The 22161-nt window shown below is 39.5% G+C and overlaps 4 protein-coding genes across 4 annotated transcripts; 2 read left to right on the top strand and 2 right to left on the bottom strand.

Annotated features, from left to right (window-relative positions):
- The first annotated feature begins 6 nt into the window (after positions 1-6).
- On the top strand, positions 7-1402 carry LOC131695614 (mitochondrial basic amino acids transporter). The gene has a single exon (XM_058984144.1). The coding sequence runs from the start codon at positions 42-44 to the stop codon at positions 1176-1178; it is 1137 nt and encodes a 378-aa protein (XP_058840127.1). The 5' UTR covers positions 7-41; the 3' UTR covers positions 1179-1402.
- On the bottom strand, positions 1380-4414 carry LOC131695613 (coiled-coil domain-containing protein 40-like). The gene is made up of 6 exons (XM_058984143.1): positions 3605-4414; positions 3406-3548; positions 2964-3355; positions 2595-2907; positions 1752-2527; positions 1380-1686 (listed from the first exon to the last, which is right to left on the bottom strand). The coding sequence occupies exons 1-6, from the start codon at positions 4405-4407 to the stop codon at positions 1465-1467; spliced, it is 2649 nt and encodes an 882-aa protein (XP_058840126.1). The 5' UTR covers positions 4408-4414; the 3' UTR covers positions 1380-1464.
- Positions 4415-4718: 304 nt separating this feature from the next.
- On the top strand, positions 4719-13412 carry LOC131695611 (zinc finger protein 271-like). Its single transcript, XM_058984141.1, has 5 exons — positions 4719-4959; positions 5020-5255; positions 5321-5467; positions 12632-12726; positions 12794-13412. The coding sequence occupies exons 1-5, from the start codon at positions 4834-4836 to the stop codon at positions 13336-13338; spliced, it is 1149 nt and encodes a 382-aa protein (XP_058840124.1). The 5' UTR covers positions 4719-4833; the 3' UTR covers positions 13339-13412.
- Positions 13392-21001, bottom strand: LOC131695612 (calmodulin-lysine N-methyltransferase). The gene is made up of 2 exons (XM_058984142.1): positions 20808-21001; positions 13392-20750 (listed from the first exon to the last, which is right to left on the bottom strand). Exon 2 carries the CDS (start codon positions 20503-20505, stop codon positions 19468-19470), a length of 1038 nt encoding a protein of 345 aa, XP_058840125.1. The 5' UTR covers positions 20506-20750; positions 20808-21001; the 3' UTR covers positions 13392-19467.
- Between the last annotated feature and the right edge of the window lie 1160 nt (positions 21002-22161).

The raw sequence follows: 22161 nt of genomic DNA, 5'->3' as shown, positions 1-22161 counted from the left end.
TTGTGATCACGCGACTAAGCATTAGTTGTCAACAATAAAGAATGATGACCGTGCATTTTCTACCCGCAGGATGCGCCGGTGTACTTGTCGGTTATCCATTCGATACGGTCAAGGTTCATCTACAAACCCAGGACTATCGGAATCCGCTGTACAAAGGAACACTAGATTGTTTTCGCAAGATCATAGCCAAGGAGACTGTTCGTGGATTATACCGTGGGATGTCAAGCCCAATGGCCGGCGTGGCCGTTGTCAATGCTATTGTCTTCGGAGTCTACGGGAACGTGCAAAGAAGAACTTCCGATCCGGACTCGTTGTATTCACACTTCCTAGCCGGAAGTGCAGCCGGGTTAGCACAAAGCTTCATTTGCTCGCCGATGGAACTTGTAAAAACAAGACTGCAACTACAGGATAACCTTCCGAAGGGAGCATTCAGGTTTAACGGTCCAATTGATTGTCTGAGACATATCCACAAGAAGGGTGGATTTCGTGGGGTGTTTCGAGGGTTAGGAATCACGGCAGCCAGAGATATGCCCGGGTTTTCTAGTTATTTCGTGTCCTATGAGCTCATGGTCCGAACGACAAATGATCCTTCACCCTTTTGCATTCTGATGGCCGGTGGTTTGGCCGGCACTATTTCATGGCTGTTTTCGTTCCCCATTGACGTGGTTAAATCAAGACTGCAAGCTGATGGAATGTGTGGAACACCACAGTACCGGGGTATTGCAGACTGTCTCCGAAAAAGCTACGCCGAAGAAGGTCTAGCGTTCCTTTCGCGAGGTTTAGCATCAACACTTCTCCGAGCGTTTCCCATGAATGCCGTTTGCTTTCTGGTAGTTTCCTTCGTTATGAAAAATTTTGACCAACGACACATTGATTTGGATTTAAGTCATAAAGAGCCCTTGCTTATGGTACAACAACCAGCCGGAGCAGTAAAGGTAACCGTTAATAAACGTCACCATGAACTTCATGACAATCACATTCAAAGTATCAAGCAAAACACGTTTCGATTCCTTACCTTCCTGGGGGCATTCAGTGAAGCAGTCTGCTGTGCGGAAATGGACGAACTTGCTCACGATCTATACCTTAACGAGGACAGTGGATATTATTACTCAAAGCTGAATGAATACCTGCTAAATACTGATCAGGAGTACTGCAAACGTTTTGTTTTTGTAGATTAGGCCGACGCGAAACTTTTTTTCTCTTGTTTTGACCCAAAGTTTGTCTCTGGGGTTAGGTATTTAACAGAAGAATGTGACACTTTCCAGTGGAAAGACAGAGGGCAGAATTAGAGAAAATAATTTACGACAGCCAGGATAGAGGTAATTTGTTAAACACTAATGCACTTAATCAAACCACTCGAGCTGAAACTGTATTGTTGATATAATATATAAGTTTTATTTAATTGCTTTGTAAGACTCACTCGAATAATGCACACTAAAAAAAATCCGAAAATTTCCCAATACTTCACTTCAAGGATTGCAATATTTTGGACAGGTTAAACTTCTGCCCGGGGAAATCTAATACAAGATTCTCCACGATTCCCATAATGCTCTCATTTATCTCACGTTGCCGCTGAATGTCAGCCTGGATTAGAATCTCATTCCGAAACTTGGGAAGTTGTTTTGCGTTGGCGAATGCTCGGTAACGCCTGGCGCGATACTGATGACGCACTATGTAGTCCAAATTCTAGAATTGAAAAATAAACATGTACATATAGGATCGATTACTAGCATACTATTTTATGCTATTACCTCCTGCTTCAGTAGCGTAGCTTGTTCAACTTCTGACTTAATTAAGCAAGTTTGAATTTTCTCTTCCTCGATCAAATGCCTCTTGTTCTCGATTTCTGCCTGCAGTAACTTTTGTGCAGTATCGATTTCAATTAGGTTCTTCTCCGTATTGGAAATCTCTCCGAAAACCACCTTCAATTTATTCTTCAACTCATTCATTTTGTGCTGCATGGTCGATTTTGTTTTGAACTTGCTCCCGTGAACTTTCTCCCGAGCATTTACCGAATCAAAAATGTGCTCGCGGTGATGAACAGTGTTCTCCAAATCGTTAACCAATTTCTCCTGCATACGCTTTAGCTGCCCATACCGAACCTGCATGCGATGGATTTCCGCTTTCATTATTCCAATTTCGCTGTTTTGCGCCGATTCTTCGTCTTTGAACTTCTTTGCTTCAGCCGACATCTTGTACTTGGTCTCCCAAGATAAAGCTTCCCGATGCTTTTCCAGAACTTCCTCTTTGCATTCTTCAATCTCCTTACCTATATCTTTCAAGTCCTGCTCTAGACTTAATACACACATCTCTGCGTCTTTCAATCGATCCGTGGTATGCTGATGAGCGATTTCACATTCCGCTTCTTCCTTTTCGTGGATCTTCTTGGATTTGAAGAGATCCATGCTCACCGTATCCAGCCGGGAATTGAGTGAAGATAATGAACGAACGATTTCCCGATTTTCATTCAAGACATCTTCCAGATGAGCTTCGATTTTAACAGCCTTCTGCTCCACCAAAAGTAGCTCTATTTTTAAAACAATACGTTATGTTATTATTTAACGAAATTCGGCTAATCAACATTGAGAGCTTACTTTTCCTAGAATAATTGATTTCGTTCAGCTGCTGGACACGTTTTTCAGACAAATTAACGACACTGTTTTGCAACTTCAACCAAGCTTCCTGAGATTCTTTAATCTTTGCATCTAATTCGGTAATGTCATGGCGAACATCTAGTAGCTTCAGTTCATCGGGATTTAACTCATGCCCTCCAGCTTGAACGATCAACTGTTCCAGTTCTCTATTGAGAGTATCAAGCTTTCGCAGTTTAGTGGAAACAATATCCTTTATCTTTTTAATCTCATCGTCATATTTTTTAGCTTCGCTATCCATCGATTCGTGCTCTTTCTACGTGCAAGACAGATTATCTTAGTATATATTTTAAGGTTATTTCGATCTATTACCTTTATTTTTTGAACTTCCCCTTTCGACTTTTCAACAATTCCGCGCCACTTCTCTAAACTTAGCAAAACTATCGACAGTTGATTTTCCGTATCCGACATAGCAATTTCCAGCTCCCTTCTCTTCTCCTGCGTACTTCTCAAAGATTTACCCTGAGACTCACCTGCTTTGTCCGTGGTAATTTGATCTTGCAGTAGTTCCAAGACTTGCTCCTCAAGTTCAAACTTTTTTTGATTTTGTTTGTTCAACGTCTGTCGAAGCGATTTCAAGTGATTTTCAATTAGGACGCCTTCTTGCTGAGCCTTTAGCATGTCCGCTTCCGTTTGCTCCAGAATTGAAGCGTAATGATCCAACTCTCGCGTTAGCTTGTCCTCTTCTTCTTGCTCCTTGGCAACTGTAAACAAAATCTAAACATTCTGCCTCATCGTTTTATGCCAGTTTTACCTTGTTTCTCCAATGCATTGATATCGCCTTGAATTCTGTATTTAAATCCCGATAACTCTTCGTTTTGTTCCATTTCTCTAGCAGCAGTCTTCTTTGTGATATCTGTCTGGCTCTTGATTACTTTGTGCTCTTCATAAACGTTCCTGGAAGTAGGCAGTATATTACAAAAATAAATTTTCTATTAAAGCATTAATTCTACTCTAATTCATCCTTTGTTTTGGCCAAAACTTTGTCCCGCTGTTGAATAGCAACGATGACCTCTCCCCAAGCTTGAAACAAACGCTTATGCTCATGCTGAAGAGCCTCCAAGTCGGAATTTGCATCCGCCAAACTACGGTTGATTATCTCAGTGGCACCCTTTTGTTCCTTCATTTGTTCTTCGATCCCCGCCAGTTCGCGTTCCTTTTTGCGTACCTCCATGTCCAAATTAAAAACCAGCAAGTCCATCTGGCGCTTCTCTTCCGCAGCGGCTAGTTGATCTTTAGCGTCTTTGCTGGCCACCCTTTTCGCGACAGCAATCTCATCCTTGATTTCCTTATCCCACTTGGAGAACTCACTTTCCAACACCGTCAAGTTATCCAACTCCTGCAGATGTTCGTTGTGGATTCTTTTGATCTCTTTTAATTTATGGTTCTTTTCATCGTAATCCTTCTTATAACCGGCAGCTCTCTGCTCTTCGGCCTGTCTTCTAGCGGAAACCTCTATAATTTCCTTCCCATAGATATCCAGGAGTTCCTTCTGACTGTCAATTTCCTCCTGAAGATCATAAAGCCTTGCTCCCACCTCTTCAGATTCTTTTTCGTTCTGCTCCAATCGGTGGTCCAAATCGGCAATTTCCCCTTCCAGTTGATCCTTCACACGAAGCAAATGCGCTGTAAGAGCCTGCTGGAAACGCTCCAACAATGGATGATCCTTTTCCAGCACCCCCGACTGATCCACAATCAGCTCATTGAATTCATCTGCCTGGACACTGGTCGAGATGGGATTTTCCTCCGGATCCATGATTCGTTACGGGAATAATAAAAACGTTTCTACTTTAGCAAAATATAAGTCAGCGTCAGTGCAAAACAACGTTTCCGGTTGCTACAGTGATCGTTGTCGTTGGTAGGGTATATTGATCAAACGACAGCCTCATTGCAATTAGCTTGCATGCAAGTTTCACCGCGCGCCAGAAGTATCTATATAGTTGCACGCAACAGCTGGTAGGAAACTTGAACATCGATAAATGGCCGTCACACACACACACACAAGCGCGCGCGTGCACTCACATATAAAACGCAACAGAGAATGCAAGTGTCAAAGCTTCATCGATTCTACAGCTGATGAGAACCACAACAAAAACAAATTCAAGCAGACCCATCAATAATTCAATTTTTTGTTCAATTTCTTTGAAAACTATCTAGAAATTGTTTATTTGTCAACCAGGCGATGGATTATAACATCAGTAGATTGTGTAGAGTGTGTTTGGAAGAAGGTGTGTTCACTTCAATATTTAATACGGAGCTAGTGGCGATGGCTCCTGCGGATATGCTTACAATGTGTGCGAATATAAAGGTATACGAAATAAGGCAATCCTAATCAAAAGGACAATCATAAAAATAATTCCATTTTCAGGTGTCGAAAAATGATGGACTGCCGTGTACTATTTGCAATAACTGCATGTACCGATTGGGAGTTGCATTTCACCTGAAGCAGCAATGTGAAAACTCCGACATGAGACTGAGACAGTACATCGGGCTGATGACTGGTGTGTACACCAATTCAATGGATAAAGAAACAATGACGGACGACTCTTGTTTATTAGTCTCCAAAAAATCTGATCTGGAAGGTGATCATAAGGTTACTAAAAAGTAAGAATTATCTATGAAGTTTGTGTTTGAATTATACGAGCTAACGGTTATTACTATTCCTGCAGGAGATCCAGTGGTAGAAACAGATACAAACCAAAACCACCAGAAGATCGTAAGAAGCGTGGGCCAAAACCTACACCTAAATTGCCACAAACTTGCTACCAGTGTCATAAGACTTTTAAATGCTCAGCCCAGCTGCAAATGCACTTGCGGTAAATATTTTAATTCATTTCTTTAACTTCATAGAGGAGAATTTTTGTAAATAATAGGAGATTTTGGGAACAAAATATCCCAAAACTCTAACGTCCCGTGTTTTGTCGAGAAACAAACATTCTGCGCTCACTGTGAACTGGAGTTGTGTTCTTTAAAGATCAAGTACTTTTAACGTTTCTAAACTGATTTCGTCTCGCGCTGTTTTTAAACTGTTCTAATTATTGTTAATTCATCTTTTGTGTACGAGTATTGTGCTATCATTACCGTCCGGCTGAGAATTGTATCGATATTCGATAGTTTATTTACGCTGTGCCCGCTGCTGATACATCGTGCGTTGCAAATGCAATTTGCTTCCTACGTACGGCTTAGTGTAAACAATAAGCAGATGATTCGCCCTCATTGTACTGCCATTTAAGTAGTTTTTTTCTGGGAGTAAGCACGAAGAAAAATTGCACTAAGTGACACAAATTAATTAACGGGATCGACTCAGTTGCCTTCCGTGGGTACTGTGGATGCTCATTCCATATGGCGTGTTTAGTTGTTACTCGCGTTCTGCTGTGATACTTTACCACACATCTGGAAAAATTATTTTGGATGTCTGATAGTTGTGCTGGGTTATTTGAAAACTTGCATCTCTGCTCAATCACACAAATGGTTGATGAAGAGTTGCCTCTGACATCACTCACGGATGCAATCAACAGCTTACAGCCCGAAATAAAGCAGATGATGTCGACTCCATCCGCTCTGACACCAATAATTAACCATTGGCGTCCAATTGAATAACGCCGAGCGGCTTAACGACCCTTTAGACCAGACGTCGCTCAAAAAGCATCAGAATAACTGTCTGAATCGAAACAGACAGGGGAAAATGTCTGCGGGGCCTCGACCAGAAGTCATAAACGACTAAATTATCGAAATCTAGATACGACGCAGAATTCTGAGGGAACGAATATCAGTAACATGACATTCGCCTCCTTCAATGTCGGTCTGAGCCCTGGCTTCAAAACGATTGTATTGAATCCATCAACTTGGCCGGAGAGATTTTGTTCTGTCAATTCGAGGAATATTCTGCTCAATAATTTCACAAACCACTCGTTGTAGATCTAACTCCAGCACTCTGCTAGCCGAGTGTAACACTAAATAAATTAACGCGCTCTTTCATGGACGGTGGGAATCCTTGAGTTCCCGGCACAGGCGAGTATTGCACAAATCTTACAACCTCGTAACCGATTCACTTCGGTTACGAGGTTGTAAGATCAACGCTTCTATCGGTGCTACCGATCATGGAGTCCGTAATCCTGAAAACAGTTTCACAATACGGCACCTATCACATGGCATCGATGGTTTTCGAACTTCGCCTTCTGAATACCGCTTGGATTGGAGCGTCCCATCGGATACAACACGTTTGTGCAATTTTCCGTTGGTAGACCAAAGCATAATTGCCATGCCATCGCTGAGACTACACCTACAAATTGACGCTGCACTGCCATCACCGAGACGTCCGTTATACAGTCTTACGGAAGCCCCCGAGCGCTACGACGCAATCGCGCCACCAGATAGCGACCAGTTTAGTCGTCCCGGTCTTGCTTTCGGAGGTCGTGTGAGGGTCTTCCAAACTCCCTTCTCAGGCGAGTATTTTACTATGATAATTCACTCCCTGAAAACCCTTTGATTTATAGCATGCTGTCGCATACACCACACGATTTCCTGTCCGTCTACTACCAGAACGTTCGTGGAATGGGAACAAAAACGCAAACCTTATTGCTTGCTCTCATTTCCTGTGACTACGACATTGTCGTTCTAACCGAATTCTGGCTACGTCATGATATATTAAACGTCGAGCTATCGTCGAACTAAGGCATGCAAACGCCACTCATCTACCAGTCATTTGAGCCGCGGAAGTGGTGTTCTTATAGCGATAAAGAAAAATCTAACGTGGATTTACGGCCCCTAAATTTAGCCTTCATTAACGACACGGACGTGTTCGAACAGGTTAACCCTTTGACATCCATACTAAAGGTAGACAGTGACATATACCCCTCGTTTTAAGATTTGATACGCGTTCTGATAACAGTGACGCTTTTGACAGAATTGGCCATTGATGCAGTTAATTGGCGTGATATGCTTGATGCAAATGGAAATTTAGATCACGTAGTTGCAGGGCCGGCGATACACTTTTTTCCTGAGTGGGTAGTAAGATTCGGAGTGATCTGAACTCGTAGTGACGAAAGTTCAGACATGGTGTATGTTATTGAAAGTAAGAATTTCCGGATAATACCTGGCTACTTGGAAACACCCTTTGTTAATGCACTGTGTAACCGACGGTTGAGCGAAAATGTGTTTGTTAATTACTGATACTTCAAATATTCCACAGCTAAGTACCAATTACTCTATTCTTTTGAATTTCGTTGCATTAATTTTCTGTTTCCTCCGATAAAACCTTCTTTGCGCGGGTACTGAAACCCACATGATAGTGTTGACTAATGGGAAGGTATCTCCGACAAGAGACAACTTCTCTGGCTCCAAGGAGGTCGTTTTGAATATTTACCCGATGACAAAATATTGCCGAAAAATCTTCTTTTCGATATAAATTATATTCAACTAATACAACAGGCCCCTAGAAGGTTTACTTCAGGACCGAATATTACCCATTTAACATCATCGATATATCGTGTAAACTAACTAAACAACACTCGACCGTATACGAAGAAGTATTTTGTCTACGTACCCGCCTGGGAAGTAGAGATTGATGGTGTAGTCTCCGGGAGGGGTCTTAATTGCGAAATATGGGCTTGGCTCCTTCCAGAAACCTTTGCTTCAATCAGTGAAAATTCTGGTTTGCAAGCAAATGCGTTCAGCATAAATCGAAGAGTGTATTAACTTATTTTCAATCAGTCTCATGTCAAGACTTTCGCCGCATCTACTCTTCCAAACTTCGTTCTTTTGAACGGGGCTCGTCTACTTGTGCACCTTTTTTGCCTCAGGGCATGCCGTCATTACGAACAATTGGGCCATACAGCTACCCAATGTAGAAACGTAGAAACCACGACTAATTTCTATGCTCCTTTGTCCACTAAAGAGCGAGAGTCTGACAATCCCATTGAGGGAACATGTTCCAATGTGCCTATAAATTTTCGATAAAGGAGAATCATTTCCTCTCCTAAGCTGCCTCGTAAAGGCCTGAGAGTGTCCTTTGATGGGTGCTAATACCAAAGTAAGTGGCTCCTCGTCTTGGAAATCTTAGAAACTAACAGGAAATTTTTCATGGGACATCCAAAAACCCCAAGTGTGTTTATTTCATTCCCATGATTTTCCTAAGGCATTCGGTTAACTTCCGACGTCGATCTTCCAAAATTTTATCATTATTCGCCAGGGCCGAGTTAATCCTCGATACCAGATATTGAAGTTGTCGATTGTAAAGTCCGAATCAAAGGCGGACATTGTACCCCTATTCATCGCACCTCAGTTGGTTCAAGACGACTTCAACACCCACGGTATGCCATAGGATTGTCTTCACGTTGATGACAATTTCAATATGATCATGACTACTCCACCACCGCGGCCAAGCACGTTGAATTTATCATTGTATTCGACCTCAATTAGTGATTGGAACAGCTGCGCGTCCACTATATCCGAAACAATCGCATCAAAACAAGAAATTTCTCCGGTGGAAACATACAAGGTTCTAACTGGCTTGATTATCGACATTGCGATTAAAGATCAGACGAAGTGAGATCCGCAACAAACAGCAGTGGACGATCTCTTACATCGCGCTCAGAATTGTACGAAAAAAGTTCCTATAAGGACTTTTTGAATGTCAGAACGTCTGATTTTTTCCGAATATACGCAACCTTAGAAACGTAAATGAAAAACTTAGAAAATGCTGAAAACGCGGTTATTGACACCGGTTTGTCGAAGAATTAACGAGAGAAATAATGTTTCAGCTGGTGGCTAGGTCCTACGTTGTGTATTCTATTCAACCGGAGTGCACGGAACCAAGAATCCTTTTTCGGCGACAACAGCATTCCATATAGATCCATGCTAAAACAATTGATGTTTCGCGATGAAATGATAATACTTCATTTAAACGTAATGCTCTTTGAACACACAAATTTATCTGACAGCAAAGATGCTCGCACTAAGCATTGTAGTGCGCATATCACTGTAGCGTTCGTTTGATGATGACAGCTATGCATCGCTTCTATGCTAATTATTATGACAGTAGTGAAGAGGGTGATCATAAAAGAAGCTGTGCTGCATACATTCTCGTCACAAAATTGATGGTTTTATCAACGACCATGTCCACATTGTTAGAGTTCCAAGGATGCTCTCTATTCGATGGAGCGTGAAATGCAAACTCTTTTCGCATTTTCTGGGGAAAACATAGGAGTTTCTTAGTTGTTTATCTGATAAATCACATCAGATTACCTTAGTTTGAATTCTTTTGCATTGCTCCATTCCGGGTAATGAGAAGTCTTAGATTAAAATGGCAATAAGAAAAGGCGTGCAGTTAGAAGGTGATGTTCAAGAAAGGTCTCGAAGCTTCAACCAGGTTTTCAGTACTTCTTGTCAGAGGACGCTCAAAATTTCGTGGAACAATGGAAGGTTAGAAATCCCAAAGGCACAAACAAGCCTTGGTTCAAGGTGATGGATAAAGCTCGTGACTTCATTCGGATGACATCTCGGGTAATATCCAGTCATTATACATTGGATGAGCATCTCCGGTGTAGTGGAGTCGTGGAGAGCGGTCCCTGCGCTTATGATGACGATTATCGCAACATTAAACATGTTGTCTGGTCGTGCGCCTAGTGCCCTAGCGCCAGATCTCCGTTAAACGAATCCCTTCGGCCTCGTTCCAGTCCGAGATGTGCTAGCTATCCTCGATCTCCCTATATGTATCTCATATACAGATTTTTTAAAACGATAGATAGCCAAATTTAGCTATCTCTTCTCATTTGGTTGATATGCTATCAGTTACAGAGTTCGGATCCAAGGAGGCCAGTTGGCGATCCGGTTGATGATGTCCTGTAGTATTCTTCCGTTTGCCAAAAAGCTGCAAGTTTAATTTCTTCTTTTACCTAATATTGTTGCCCGAACTCTCTTCACTTTCCTTGATACGGTCTCTTCTACTCTGATGCTGAAATCAATTCCTCTTTTGCCTTCCTCATAATAAGCCTAATTGTGTTTCTCCTTGTTTCAATTGTTAATCAAATAATAGTTCGTGGTAAAAAAAACTAATTGTATATCTATTTTTTGAAAACATTTCTAACTGCATTCATTATTCTGAATAAAAAAATGCACTAATATTTTTTTAAATATAGATCTGAATTCCTTGTTTTAAGATGTAGATGTGTTAAAATATATTCCCCTTAGCATTACCAAAAAATAGGTTTAAATTTTAAACAAATCCTAATTATTATACCATATTTTCAATAAATTTAAATTGTAAGCCAAAAGACTTTAGTATCTCAATAACAAAATGAAATTATTGTGAATCTTGAATTTCAGACGCATGCATTTTGTGCGCAAGACAAATATGGGGTTAATTTCAGCTTCAGCTAGATTGTTCCAAACTTTCGAGTGGGTATTTCCCCTCTCGGTTATTTTCGAGTGGGTAGTACTACCCACGCTATCCGCCAGCCCTGGGTAGTTGCGGCATTCTACGGGGCCATATATGATAATCTTCGCCATAATGTTCCTGCAAATGTGTCAACAGAACAGCAAATTATAAGTTTCTGTGGTGGAACGCCGAGCTTGGTCGTTTACGCAACGTACTCCGGAAACAACGAAAGCGATACTTACGTCACAGGACCGACGTCAACAAAACTATTCTTCGTCAAATGGAACAGCAATATGAAATAGTCCGGAACAGTAAATGTCTGAGTCTAAAGCAGACTTCGAAATAATTCCTCGACATTCTGGACGTTCATAAATGGCAGAAAACGTTTCGGGTGTATACTAGGAAATGTCTATCTTTGATACAAAAATTTACAGTCCGTAGTCGCTCTGTGGACCTTATTGTAGATCACCGCCGAGATGTATTTACCAGCCCTCCTGTCTATCCATCGCCACAGTTGACCCATTGTAAGGGCCTGGTCTGGATTGCTTGCTTCTTGCGTTTATATAACATCGTGCCCGACCACTCGCACCAGAGGCGGATCCAGAAAAAAAATTCGGGAAGGGTCCGAAATTTCGATTTTAAATTGAACATTATACAATTCGTAATACGTAATAACCTTATTAAAAGAATATCAGTTTTGTTAATCAAATTTGGTTTGGAGTAATTTTGAGTTTAAAGCTAATATAAAATTGAAACTAATTAAAAATTTCTCAACAAGTAAAATAATTTCGGAGGGGGTCCGGACCCCCAGGACCCTCCCCCTGGATCCGGCACTGACTCGCACTTTTACAGCTTCCAATCTCGGAAAATGTGTTCCCAAATGTATGGAAAGAAGCTGCTATAGTTCTTATCCATAAAACGGGAAACATCAACAATATTGAAAATTGCAGAGGAAACTCATTGCTTAACTATCTAGCTAAAGTTCAGGGAAAGTTTATCTACAATACAATCTAACATAATTGACAATCGTCAGCACGGATTTGTAAAAAAACGTTCCACTACTTCTAACTTCCAGTTGTCGAAATGCGTCAACAAGTGGACGAAAAATAACCAAAGGCAACTGTAGACAAAATGCTCACGGGCTCTCTGTCAGTCCATAACCTAGAACTGAGGAGGTTTTTCGTAACTGAAAAGTTTATAAGTGAAACGACCAAAAATGCGGATACTGCAACAGTTATAGAAGGACATTTCGGACATGAAACATTCAAGGCTTTATTAGTATTACTATTTATTTTGTTGTGAAATAATATGTAAACTTACAGATCCTTTTGCTAATGACATAGAACATCTTTGGTAAATAAGCAGTTGAAGCGTAATTTGGCAAATTATACTGATTTCAAAAAGTGCTGAGCGTTAAAAAAGCGAAAATAACAATAACATCTCAAAAGCTTAGAAAGCAGTAGCCAAGTCTTCAGTGTAAGGGAAGGCACCATGAGAAAAGTACAAGTTGAATTTGTTTTCGATAAATAATTAAACGCCAATTAAATGTTTTCATTTTTTTATTTTGGAGTAATGTAAAATAATTATTTTCAAATTATTCCAGGACACATAGCGGCGAGAAACCTTATGCGTGCAATTACTGCTCTAGGCGGTTCGCTCAAAAGCACAATCTGTCAATCCACATCCGAACGCACACAGGTAAATCGATGCACTTTAAAATCATCTACCGAGGATACCCAGAAAATCCGTGTAAACTTTATTTCAGGCGAACGCCCGTACCAGTGCGAAATCTGTAGCAAGCAATTCTCTGCCCTGGGCAACTTTCAAGCACACAAGAAGATCCACTCAAACCAACGGGATCACATCTGTCCGTCGTGCAACAAAGCATTCATCACCTCCGGTGATCTTTCCCGGCACATGGTGTCTCATTCTGGCATCAAAAACTACCACTGTGATATTTGCGCCAAAAGTTTCAGCAGAAATCGGGACATGGTTGCGCACAAGAAGAAGATCCACCTGAACGATCGATCGGCCGAAAGCTACAAATGTCTCGAATGTCAGAAGGTTTTCGCAACGACCGACAGTCTCGATCTGCACATGCGAATGCACACTCCTATGCCATCGGCACCGTTGATGCCTGCTCCAGCACCGCAGCCGCAACCGCACATACAACAACCGATCGCGATCGCCCCGCATCATAGTCTGGGACCGAACCCACTGGGAGTCAGTCTCGGAATGTTACCCCATACCCATTCCCAGAGCGGCTATCACACACAGATGCACCCGGCTCAGCGATTGCATCCATACTGAGCGGGAGCGGTTTTGTCTATTTATCTTTCGGATCAAATTAAGCGCACCCGAGATGGAATTGATTTTCGTAACAATTTTGTTTTATTATTTTTCCGAAATACCGTATTCTTTCAACAAACAATCCAACAAGTCGTATTACCATACGAAATAAATTCGCTATCTTAGCAACTAGGTAAACTATTTAGATAATTCGGGTGAGATGTCTCACTACTTTTTACAAACTTGTCCGGAATAGAATAATTTTGGTAACAAGATGTTTTAAGTGTAATCTATTGGATGGTAAACTGACACTGAGCTGACTAGTTAAGTTTGCTTATTCTATTGGTTCCTTGATACGTTGATTTATTATCTATTAAGGCCAGGCCGAGTCTTGGGCAAGTATTCGAAGTTTCACTTACAATGGATATTGAAGTAGTAGTAAATTAGAGAATTGAATTTCTTCAATAGCTGTAATTCATGGCACTAAAGGAACAGTACAGTAATAATAAAAAAAAGATTTGTGGGGACGGAGAATTCGGTGACGATAAGGAAAGAAAGGGTGAGAGAGGTTAATAAGAAATACGGGGCATCGAACTAACCATGTGTTTCTAACCACGTTTGCTTTAGCTCTTAATAAATCGCCGTCATAAAGGTGTGTTTAATTTAATTAATTTAATTAATTTAATTAAGGGTTGCAAAGTAACCCCGAGTAAACAGATATTCTGCAAATATGTTTTCCACAAACTTATAGTCAGAATTTTACTCTAAAATTTACTCTGATTTGGATTGTTGCAAAGAGCTATAACGTTTTTAAAAATTTTAGTTTTTCAAGGTAAAATATAAGTGTTTTTAATATGTCGATTACAAATACGGTTACGCATTAGCTATCATATCATTATATCCTATATGCTACCCCTTCTAAAGTCCTTTCAGAAAAAGTAGACATAATCAGAAATTGCCCAAAATTAAAATTTCAGCTTATTTTTCGAATCAATTTTTGATGCCCATTTTATGTCTAATCAATTTTTTATGCCCATTTTACCCCACTTCCCGCTGATTTTTGGCCAATGTCTATCCCACAATTGCATTAACAAACGTTGAAAGTTTCATCAACATCAGAGCACACCAATACGATCTTTCGAATATAGTGGAACTCTTGAAAAACTTGCTCTTTAACATTCTTTTATGGACAGTTCACCAAAAACATGTGGTGTTATATAAGAGCTATACTGCCGCTTTACGCATGTAGATTCCATATATACATGGGACAATTATGCGTAGAGCGGCACTATGTAGCAACAACAGAGCCTTCTTAAGACATTCAAAAACTAGAAATATGCGTTACATTTCTCTCACCAGCATTCCAATAATGGATTGCGCTTTAAGCAGCATGCTGACAGAATCGACAACAGTAATTTGACTTCAGCAGTTATATTGCTTTGTTTGTGGTTGAATAATTTGTTAGTCAAGAAAGAGAAAAAATAGAATCATTATCCCACCACGAATTTCGAAAACTTCACACAGCGGTTTCGAGAGTGTCCCATATTTTATCGCCAGAGATTAATTTGATGCTGCAGAAATACAAACCAACAAAAAAATTTTTGGCTATTTTTGGCAAATCTAAGATAAAGTGAAACGAAAGCAATGAAATTGAAAGACAGATAGGTATTCTAGAGCGAATCAGTTATAAACTTAAAACGGAAAACTAGGACTAGGCAGGGTCATATGGACATGATTTAAAGGATATATGATGAATCTTTTGCCTTCTGCTAGTAGGAGTTGGGCGTTCCATCCAAGTCTACCGAACGGCTGTTCTTAGAAACAAACGCATTCTCATGTTTTACAAGTACCAGTGAATGTTTCTAAAACATTTGTATAAGGTTTATTTAGCAGAAATGTCCCTATTTTCAACATCAATAAAAATAAATGTTGTATTCTGTGCATCTATTCTCACTTTAGTAATCTAAGCATCGCCACCTAGACATGCCAAACTTCACTCATTGAAAAAAATGTTCTTATAATGTACAAGTACAGATATACCTCGAAATTAGTAAAGGACATGGCACAGAGGAGTCACTAGAACAAATTCCTGGCCAATAACAAAAAAAAAATTTTTTTTGATCTTTTGCTTCGTTATATTTTTTTTACATACCTAAAAGCCTACCGAATAACGTATCAAAATTAGGAATATGTCGAAAATCGTTAAAGAATTTTTGCATGGATGCAAATGGGGTTTTTTACTCATTTTTACTATATATCCAGCAATATCGCTTTCTAGAGATGATGACCGTATTAAATAAGGCAATATTGTTACAAGCGTAGTTGAACACAACCATTTGTATAACCTCAGCCTAAAACTAACTGAAAATAGTAGTGTTGCTGTGCATTGCACCAACTTTAAAAAATATTTGAAAATATTGAATTTTTACTAATTTGGGGAAAACTGAAATGCTGTAGGGTCAAATACTATGTTTGGAAAAATGTATCTCTATGGATACGTGCACAGGCGTCCTTTCCACTCTTCCTTTTTCCACGAATGTTCTGTTTATGCAACTAGAAAAACAAATGTTTTCACAAAGATCTCCTCGAGATTACTAGTATACGAAAGGATATAGAAAATTGACCTCTGCAATGGTAGGTGGATAAATGCCAAATTGTTCTATAAATTAGTTATTGTCTGTTTTAAGTTCACATTCAGGCATAATAACCGCAATAACGGCAGTAAATTATTTTGGCCAGGATTCGACCCCAGTTACTCCTCTGTGCATGGCCACGATGAGATGAAAAATAGAGCTTCTTTCAAGAGCGTGCAACATAATTCGCGAATGAATTTAAATCTATCAAAACTATCGACTCATTTCAGGGCTGGAGATGATATAGTCTTCGCTAGAAATATGCTACGTCATAATATCTCCTGTTCCAGTGGCGTAGCCAGAAATTTGGTTTAGTAAAATTTAATGTAACTTTCATAAAATGAACTACAAACAAGAATAATCAATATTGAACAGCTTTCCAACATCCATAGATAACTTTCTTTTACAATATGTTTTAGCAGTTTAAGAATATGTTTTTTTGAGTGGAATAAATGTTCGCAAACTTTTCTTATGGTTAAAATGACATAATTCCAAAATCGTTATCTTTGAAGGTTTAAAAACTTCGAGGATGTTTTCTAACATGTAATTTCGCGTATTCTGATATATTAATTATAGTACTTTAATCTCCTAGAAGTCATTATGGAGAAAAAAAAATGGTTATAGACAATGTGTAGTTTTTGAGAATGTCACTTAAAACTTTGTTGAAGGTGCAGCATATCGAGCTATAAAACTATATTTATGAAAATTTCTTAAATAAAAATATTTTCAAAATAGCTTTCTATTTTTTTCAGAAACTCAACCCTGCGACGAAACTTGAATATTATTGTTTATAAACAACAGTCGACATTTACCGTATATAGTAATATCACAATAACACTTTCGAAAACTTTATTGAAGACTTTAAGTATCGAACCAAACTTGTTTGAAAACCTAATTCTCCAAGACTACTTCTAGGAGAAGTTTCAAAGCATATCAGAATATGTGCTGTAATACGTCTGTAAAAATTTTCGAAGAGATCCTCCAAAATTGACGGTTTCAAAATGACGTAATCTTGACCTCAAATATTCCTATCTACGGTAATTTGACAAAAAAAAAGTCCAATTAAATCGATCCTAACCTACTAGAGACAAACCGAAAACACCGTTTTTCATGATTTTCCTTCTAATTTACCAAAGTATTGCTTTCGTTATTAATCAAATTAATTTGCAGCAAATGTCGGAATTTCGTGCAATTTCATATCCATTCAACCTATTCATCTTCGCTTCCCATTGAAAAATGTCATTTTTCTATATTTTTGTACATCCCTTCAAAAAGGAGCGCAACATGATGGGAAATCTTACGGTAATGATCAATTTCAAAACGCTGGAATAAGCTTCTATTGCACTCTTCTCATGCAAGTATTTTATATGATGCTGATATGATTTGACAATCCCGACTATGAGATCAGTTAGAAGATTCCCATTCCTTTTGTCAAACTGAAATTGTCCTAATGTAATTCATTCTCTTCGCCCACCGAAATCTTCAACTAACATCCATCTTTCAGTAGGCGCAAATCCTATTCAGTCCACCGTTCTTTTGTTTTTGTGAAAAATGACACAACATTTTTTTCAGTGTATATTTTTTTCATTCTCAGATAGTTTTGCTGTATAAAATAGAGCTATCGGCCAGAAAATTTAGGAAATTAATGCACGAAGAAACGTCTACGCCCTTTTGTAAAATTACCCATTAAATAAAAATTGGAATAGCCAGAAAAAAATCATGGACATTCATAAACCGAATACAACTGCAAAGCTTCGTTCGAATCAACAATGGTTATATTTTGCGGTCGGCCGGTTTATCATGCTTCAGCTCCGGTTTCGCCCAAGATGCTAGGTTCGAATCTAAGTCAGTACAGCGGAAGATTTTTTTTCACGGAATCCCATTCCCGTTATTACAATTGTTCATTATTTCGATCTGTTCCCCTGTTAGTACAACATTAGTGTAACAGGTGTTGTCGACTTAACCACAGACTAACAAACATAACACTCGAAAACAATGCTTCGCCTGCTTTAACGGTCTTTTTAAAAATATTTATAGTTGGGACTGTGGCCACATTTGCAATTATGGCGCCACTGACATATGAACAAGCATATGGGAGATAGACCACTAGTGTAAAATTGTCCCTAAACCTGAGGGGTAACCCACTAGCAAATGAGTGTTTGGGATCGTGAATTAAAGGGTGCTAGTATTCTGGGAAAATTGTCGGATCGATGTTTTTTGAGGGCGTGCCCTCATATCGTTATGTCTGTTAGTCTGTGACTAAACGTCAAAATAAAAATAAAACTTACCAAAAATCGATAAAGTTAAAATGAGTAAATCGGTGATTTTCATTTGCTTTGAGGGGTCAAACACTTTTGTCCATTTTAACGTAACCGATTTTTTTCCCGAAATTCTAAAACAAAGAAAAATTACCCTTAAAATTTCATAAAGATCGGAGCACTACAAATTGTGTTAATGCTATTGATGATATTGATAATCTATTCGCTGGGTCGTTTCAACGTTGCTTTAACCGTGAAACTCAATTATCCAGGAATCACTTTTTGAAAGTTTACTTTGCGGCGACCACGGTATCTTAGGAGACAATTAATTTTAAACAGTTTAGATCCTATTTACAAGATATAGTTCGTGAACGAAAATATTTTTAATTCAATGACCATGTCTATTCTTTTCACCCAGTGAGCTCAATTTTTGCTGAACATGAACAATTAGCTGAGCAGTAATGGGTTGATAATGAACGTATATGACATTTTTCTACTCAATGTGAAATTTTTGTTTGCTTTGGTTATATGTGTTTAAATTAGTATCAATGGTTGAATTTCACCGTGTGTCATATCATAAAGCTTCGATAGGATTATTCAACTAATCGTTACGTTAAAAGCTAACGGTTCCGCTACCGCTAACAAATTTGCTAATTTTGGCTAGAATATTAAAACTATCTATTTCTTTTATATACATATTTTACAAGGGTCACTTATTTTATTGAAAGAACTTTGTTCCAAAGCAAATCTTCGATTTAATTAAACTGACTTAGGGAAAGTTAAATCTACTGACCGAGCAGAACATCTTAAATAAAGGAAATTTTCAACAATTTCATGACTTTTCTGACTATTATTCTAGATTATTTCTAACGAACTTCTCATACTAATCAAAAAATAAATATTTCTACGCTCGCTATTACGATTCATTGGTCATTTCCGGAAGGAAGTGTTCAGTCTGTGGAATTAAATTCTTACTTCGGTGCTCCCTCCCTTAACATCTAATTTAACGCGGGTTCGACTATTTGTTAACAAAAACAATTACAAGATCACTGCCCATCGACTCCCCCGCGAATTGACTAGAACTAAGGACAGACTCTGCAAGCGTATATCATAAATTATTCTACACCCGCTAATCACCTTCGCGGCAAACACTGAACTTGCGCACCGGTTGTTGGAATCGTCAAGCGCAACCGTTTTAGCGTGTTCGATTTACTATTGCTTTGGAATAACTATAACAAAGATGCACTTGGGCGAAAATATCAAGCGTGACGCAAATCAAAATCTTTTTTGTACATTCTCACCAAAACCGGGTAGTGGATGTTTTCGTCGTATCCATCGGTTTGGATCAGCTCCAGATGTTTGTTCCAGATCGCTTCATTGTAGCAATGCAGCAAATCATAGTAGAAACCCTTCGCCACGCATTCGTCGAGAAAATGGACCAAGGTTTGGCCCCGGCGGGGTGCAGTTATGAGTGCTACCCCATTGTCCGCGAGAAACATCCATATGGTGTCGATTAGATGCGATCGTGACTCGTCGAAAAACAGACAGTCTGCCGACAGAATGAATTGATACCGGGAACGGTCGGAACCGTAGGAAATTTGATTATTGCTCGCTGATTCCCACTGCAGGACGGATGTTTTAATGGTGCAGTTGAACTTGTTCAGAGGGAGAGATTTTTCAACATTTTTCACCGATAAATCGTTTCCATCGGTTACGTGGACGAATGAAGGATTGCCATACTTCGCAAGAACCAAACCAGCTAGGCACGTCATACCACCACCCAACTCAAGTACGTTGGCATTTTCAAAAATATTCAACCGTGACAGTATATAATACGCTAAAGCTTCCTCTGATGGCCACACGCAAATGTTGCCGGTATTGTTGAATCCCATTAGCTCTGTTGCTGTCCACGGTCGCTCCCCAATCAATCGGATTTTCAACCGGTACCGATCAGCCAACCGGTACACATAAATGTTTTCATCTTTTTCATCGCACACCCGGTCCAGCTCGATAAGGTTGAATTTTAGAATTTGATCGTCTTCACTAGAGTCATGTCGCAGGGCCTTTGCCAACAGTTTCCACCTTCGGCGTGCGTTTACCGTCCTACTCTGGTCGCCATTCCGCGTTCCTTCGCTAACATGGTCGATATTTTTATCCGAGCAGTCGTGTTGTTCGGTTTCGCAAAGGTCACGGCATTCCGACGAGACCGAGATCGTAAGCAAATCAAACGCTGAATCCGGCACGATATCGTCGGACTGAGATTTCATTAATTCGCCACAACCGTTTGACGTTGACATCACCTGTTGTCGATCTTTCGCTATCCCTGCACCAACAACGCCAGACAAACAAATTTATGTCATACTGAGAGCCAAAGCCTCAGTGACCGACAATTTTGCCTATGTTAGGGAACCGACTGTGATCACCGTTTGAACTTTGGATACGATGTAGTCCAATTAAAAATCTCGTCCTGCTGATGATACTTCCCCAATGAGCAACGGATGTTGCAACGTTCATCTAGTTGGTAACATCCAGGTACACGATTCTGCAACGAGAACAGAGCAGATCAAAATACGTCCATTAGTTTATTTATATCAAAAACCTTTTAGCGGTTCAACGTTGGAATAAGTGCACTATGCATGGCTTAACTCGTGTCTCTGTTGAATCCACTTGAGTGTACGATACCGGGATCAATAAAGTCACTCGGAAGCAGAATTTAAATCGTTGGTGGTACCGACACCGGTTATAGATCCCACATGACTGGCCCTACGCTGTTTCGCCCTGTATGCCAATGGGTGCGTATTGTGTATCAATCAACGAGACACGATAAAATGACTGTAAATTAAAGCGTGTAAGCCAGTGGAATTGATTGCCATCCGTGCGCCCTGCTCTACCCATCCCTGTACACTAGCTCGCTCAGTGTCTGTCGTTCCGTAAATAGAGCAATTAATTTACGTTTTTTTCTTTTGTTTTATCTATCGTATACAAATAAAGTTTGATTTGCTTATCAATTTCACATCGCAGAAGGTGTTATTCCAATGAACACGGTGTAGGTAGCCTATATTGTGCTTCAAGCCTTGCAGTGGGCCTATCGATATACAAATGACTATATACTATTCATGTATGTACAAAACGCGTCGGTGAAGGTGATTTATGTCGTGGGAAAAAGTTATACCAGATAAATTATGCACTACATTCAGCTCAAGGAAGCGCATGTAGATTGTCAACGTTTTTTAATGGAGTGACACGATCGATTATTTTCAGCTGAAAGGATACTACAATGCGCTGTGATTTGTTTGGAAAAAATCTAATTTGTTCGGGATTCATTTTATTGAATGAAAAGTAAACTTAAACTGTCGAAATATGCTCTCTGGCGATTTTTAACAGAATATTGTTTTCGATCCGATAATTCACCTAGTGGTACAATTGTGTATTTCTCATTTTCGCAAAATATCTTTCCATGCTTAATTATGTTCAGTATAATTGTCGAAATGTCATATTGAATGATATTGCCTATGGCACCTATATTCAAGAATACAAATCATCAATAAATAATTCGAGCAACCTGATGTCTCTTTTCACCACATAATTTCATACTTTTTTATTTCGATTATAGAGGTGTTAACCCGTGGATCATTCCAGTACGCATGGGCACCCTGGTTCAGGCCCAGGGGCCCCGGAATTGTAGGAGCCCCGCGCTTAAGATGAATATAAAATCATGCTATAGACTAAATTTAAAAAAAATAGTTGTGCTCAATTGTTTATATTTTTTGGATGTGGGTAACAATGTATTGGTAACTTTCTTGTTTAACCCTCGGAATACCAGAGGGGTAAAAATTTACGCGGACTACCAAGGGGGTCTAATAAAGTGGGGACGCTTACTTTATCTGATCCTATCTTAGCCGTTACTTACTCGATTTTAAATCTGTCTTCACCAAAGAAAAGGTACGTGAATA

The sequence above is a fragment of the Topomyia yanbarensis genome, unplaced genomic scaffold (genome assembly GCF_030247195.1).
Source record: "Topomyia yanbarensis strain Yona2022 unplaced genomic scaffold, ASM3024719v1 HiC_scaffold_477, whole genome shotgun sequence".
In the NCBI taxonomy this organism is placed as follows: Eukaryota; Metazoa; Arthropoda; class Insecta; order Diptera; family Culicidae; genus Topomyia; species Topomyia yanbarensis.
Note: the sequence above shows the minus strand (reverse complement) of the source record. Positions and strands in the feature narration are given on the sequence as shown.

What these genes read in the sequence shown, in the direction of transcription:
- LOC131695614 (XM_058984144.1), top strand. Translation starts at nt 42, where the DNA reads ATGATGACCGTGCATTTTCTACCCGCAGGATGCGCCGGTGTACTTGTC.
- LOC131695613 (XM_058984143.1), bottom strand. Translation starts at nt 4,407, where the DNA reads ATGGATCCGGAGGAAAATCCCATCTCGACCAGTGTCCAGGCAGATGAA. An exon ending in GGGAAGTTCAAAAAATAAAG is followed by an intron (nt 2,908 to 2,963) that starts GTAATAGATCGA and finishes TCTTGCACGTAG; the next exon opens with AAAGAGCACGAATCGATGGA. An exon ending in AATCAATTATTCTAGGAAAA is followed by an intron (nt 2,528 to 2,594) that starts GTAAGCTCTCAA and finishes TTTTAAAAATAG; the next exon opens with AGCTACTTTTGGTGGAGCAG.
- LOC131695611 (XM_058984141.1), top strand. Translation starts at nt 4,834, where the DNA reads ATGGATTATAACATCAGTAGATTGTGTAGAGTGTGTTTGGAAGAAGGT. An exon ending in GATCATAAGGTTACTAAAAA is followed by an intron (nt 5,256 to 5,320) that starts GTAAGAATTATC and finishes CTATTCCTGCAG; the next exon opens with GAGATCCAGTGGTAGAAACA. An exon ending in CCACATCCGAACGCACACAG is followed by an intron (nt 12,727 to 12,793) that starts GTAAATCGATGC and finishes ACTTTATTTCAG; the next exon opens with GCGAACGCCCGTACCAGTGC.
- LOC131695612 (XM_058984142.1), bottom strand. Translation starts at nt 20,505, where the DNA reads ATGTCAACGTCAAACGGTTGTGGCGAATTAATGAAATCTCAGTCCGAC.